Source organism: Peromyscus leucopus, chromosome 2, assembly GCF_004664715.2.
Source record: "Peromyscus leucopus breed LL Stock chromosome 2, UCI_PerLeu_2.1, whole genome shotgun sequence".
NCBI lineage: Eukaryota > Metazoa > Chordata > Mammalia > Rodentia > Cricetidae > Peromyscus > Peromyscus leucopus.
In genome coordinates, this window is record NC_051064.1 from 122,394,315 (window position 1) to 122,397,331 (window position 3,017).

The window sequence follows — 3,017 nt, forward strand, 5'->3', positions numbered from 1 at the left end:
AAGGCATTACTGTGTGTTTCCAGGAAATCTTCAGTGTCGGAACCTCGGTCTGGAAAATTAAGGAGCTGAATGGACCCCAAGATCCTGCAGCTCCAGGAACTGGTCTTCCCACTTCATCTTCTGGCAAATTTAAGCTACTCCCACATTCCCCACTAGCCAGAACCTCGAAAGCCTGACGAAGCACCAGAGAAATGTCAACCACTCTGCCCTACCAAAGCACCGGCAACCTGGGACGCCGCGGGAGCCCAAAGGGCGGAGCTCTGGTAGAAGGCGGGACCGAGGACTTGTTGGAGGGCCGCGCGAACCTCCCAGAAGGGATTCATCCAGCCAATGACAGACAGGGGGCGTGGAGGCCCGCCTCTTGGTATAAAAAGTCGCCTGTTTCCGAGGCACCGTATGCACGTCTGCGGACCTTGACCATAGAGTGTCTGGTTCTCTTGCGGCCTGCCATCCCGGCACTGGGGCAGTGGAGGAGAGAGGAGACCCGGAAGATCCAGGTGAGACAGTGGACGAATCCGATTCGGTCTTCCTTTGCCTGGCTGAGTTGCAGGGACAGCACCGTGTCCTGGTCTCCCGCCCAAGAGGAGCCGCTGGCCGGGACCCGGGGCGCGCGCTGACCGTCCGCCCGCTGCCATGGCCGACCACCTGATGCTCGCCGAGGGCTACTGCCTGCTGCAGGTGCCGCCGCATGCCCACGGCCCGCACGCGCCCCGGACTCTGCAGCCATACTCAGGCCCGGCCTTGGACAGCGGTCTGCGGCCGCGGGGGGCCCCGCTGGGACCGCCGCCGCCACCGGGGACTCGAGCATACGGCTCCTTCGGATCGCCGGCCTCCTTCCAGCCCTTCCCCGTCGCGCAGCCGCCGGGCCCCGGTAGCGCGCACCTGCAGCCCGCCTCCACTCCGTCCCCGGGCCGCACCGCGGCGTCCCCGGGAGCCGCCGGGGGCCCCTCACCTCTGCAGCCCACGCCGGGAGCCGCGTCCCCCCTGCCGCCGCCGCCCTCCTCCCTGGGCTGCATGGACGCAGAGCTCATAGACGAGGAGGCGCTGAAGTCGCTGGAGCTCGAGCTCGGGCTGCACCGCGTGCGCGAGCTGCCTGAGCTCTTCCTCGGCCAGAGCGAGTTCGACTGCTTCTCGGACCTGGGGTCGGCGCCACCCGCCGGCTCAGTGAGCTGCTGAGCGCCACCGCCGAGACATGTGGGACCCTGTGAGCCGGTGGCCCAGCCCGCACGCACCCTCCGTGAGGGTGGAGGCGCCGGGTTTACTCGCCGAGACGGCTCTGGCCTGGGACGCCTGCCTTGCCCCCAGGCTCTGCCTCCTCCGCAAGACAGTTGGGTCTTGCTTCTCTCACCCAAGCCTCAGAAGTCAAAAGGAGACTGAACCAGCCTTTGGATTCCATGTTCTTGAATTCTGTGCCCTCCCTCCCCGCTCCCTCCCCTCAATCTGAGCCATTGCAGGCCTCTGCCTGACCTTCTCATGCTGCCCACTAACCGGATTGGGTCTCCGGAGCCATCTGCCTAAACCCCCACCTTCCCTGGGCTTTTGGCCTGGGGGAGGGGAAGGTTTTACACCTAACCCCTTGCAGAGTGGAGCGATGCTCCCAGTAGCCTCTAAAACCAAAATAAAAGTGGGTTGCTTTACAGTTTTGAGTTTCCATTTCCTTCTCATCTCCACTCTCAAGTACGTGAAACTTGCAAAAGCCCGAGGCTGATAGATGCTAGAGGCCATGGACCCCAGAAGCCCGAAGGACAGGAAACTTGATAGTTTCTTTTGAAAATGTCTTGAGAGTTGTGCAATTGTCATGTCATAACCCGAGAGGCCCGGGCCACTGATAGACCAGTTGACAGCTTAACCCACTGGACTTCCCAGCTGCTAGGACTCCGGGGGCCTGGAGAGTACCTGAAGACCTAGGCAGCACTAGTTTTGTGCAGAGACTCTCTCACTTGTCCACGACACTACCCCTTCCGGTTCCCTTGGAGGGGGTGGTCTTGGTTATGATGCTGTCATAGGTGGAGGGGGTGGGGATTGAACCCAAAGCCTCACATACGCTTCATCCATGTGACAGCTGTAGCACACTTTCACACTCTTAGTCAACTCAGTAAACTGTGGAGATGGTTATTCTGAAAACTGGTGCACAAGGTCGGGGACAGACCTGGAAACAGATCATTCTGGGAACATGGCAGAGAACTGTCCAGAAAAAGGATGGAATCAGTTCAGCAGTTGGGATGGAGGTTGTTTCAGCTTCGGGGAGGCGATGACATTTGACGTGATGGACACTGTGGCATGACAAATGCGTTAAGGAACAGGACAAGACCTTGATTAAAGGGAGGGCCACATACCCGTTCGTGGGATCTATGGGAAGACAAGGAGCAGCTAGAACAGACAGGGAAGAGCAGATGGTTTCCTGATGACTTTATGTGGCTGGCTGGGTCCTCGTTCCACAGGTGAGGGTGTGGTGCTGGCCCCAGCCTGGTGAGTCCAGACCTCCAGTGCACCCTCTGCTGTTGACTCTGAAAAGATTCCCCTGCTGTGTGGGAGTGAGGCTGAAAGTCAGGAGGAGGAAGAGGCCTGGCCAGGCATGCTTCCCACAGTGCTAGGGCCAGGCAGTGGGGCATTCTCCACGAGACAGTACATTCCAGGGACTACAGAGCAATGCCACCGAGCCTTTCTGTCTCCGAGGGGTTGGCCTGTGCTCTAGTGCCAAGTGCTTGTGCATATGGCTTCAGCAGCTGTGAGTTATCCCCGGGTTTACTGTGTGGGCAGGAGCTCTGAAGCCAGCAACATGAGCAGAGAGTGGGTGACAGGAAGTGTTTGGCCGATGAATGAAGGGCCACTCTTAGATCCCAGAGCCTTCTGGGACAGATGGAAAGAAAAAGGAAGAGATTCTTCTGGCCCCCCGGACTGGCCTGACCTTTGAGCTCAGAGTGGTTTGGACCAAGACAGAAACCAAGGAATCGAATTGGGACAGGAAGGTTTGGCCCTGGGCTGGACACTTCTTTGATTGCATTTTCTCAAGGCCT

General features: G+C 59.3%; 1 protein-coding gene across 1 annotated transcript; it reads left to right on the forward strand.

Annotated features, from left to right (window-relative positions):
• The first annotated feature begins 614 nt into the window (after positions 1-614).
• Cited4 (Cbp/p300 interacting transactivator with Glu/Asp rich carboxy-terminal domain 4) lies at positions 615-1,639 on the forward strand. The gene has a single exon (XM_028886414.2). The coding sequence runs from the start codon at positions 634-636 to the stop codon at positions 1,174-1,176; it is 543 nt and encodes a 180-aa protein (XP_028742247.1). The 5' UTR covers positions 615-633; the 3' UTR covers positions 1,177-1,639.
• The last annotated feature ends 1,378 nt before the right edge of the window (positions 1,640-3,017 follow it).

What these genes read in the sequence shown, in the direction of transcription:
- Cited4 (XM_028886414.2), top strand. Translation starts at nt 634, where the DNA reads ATGGCCGACCACCTGATGCTCGCCGAGGGCTACTGCCTGCTGCAGGTG.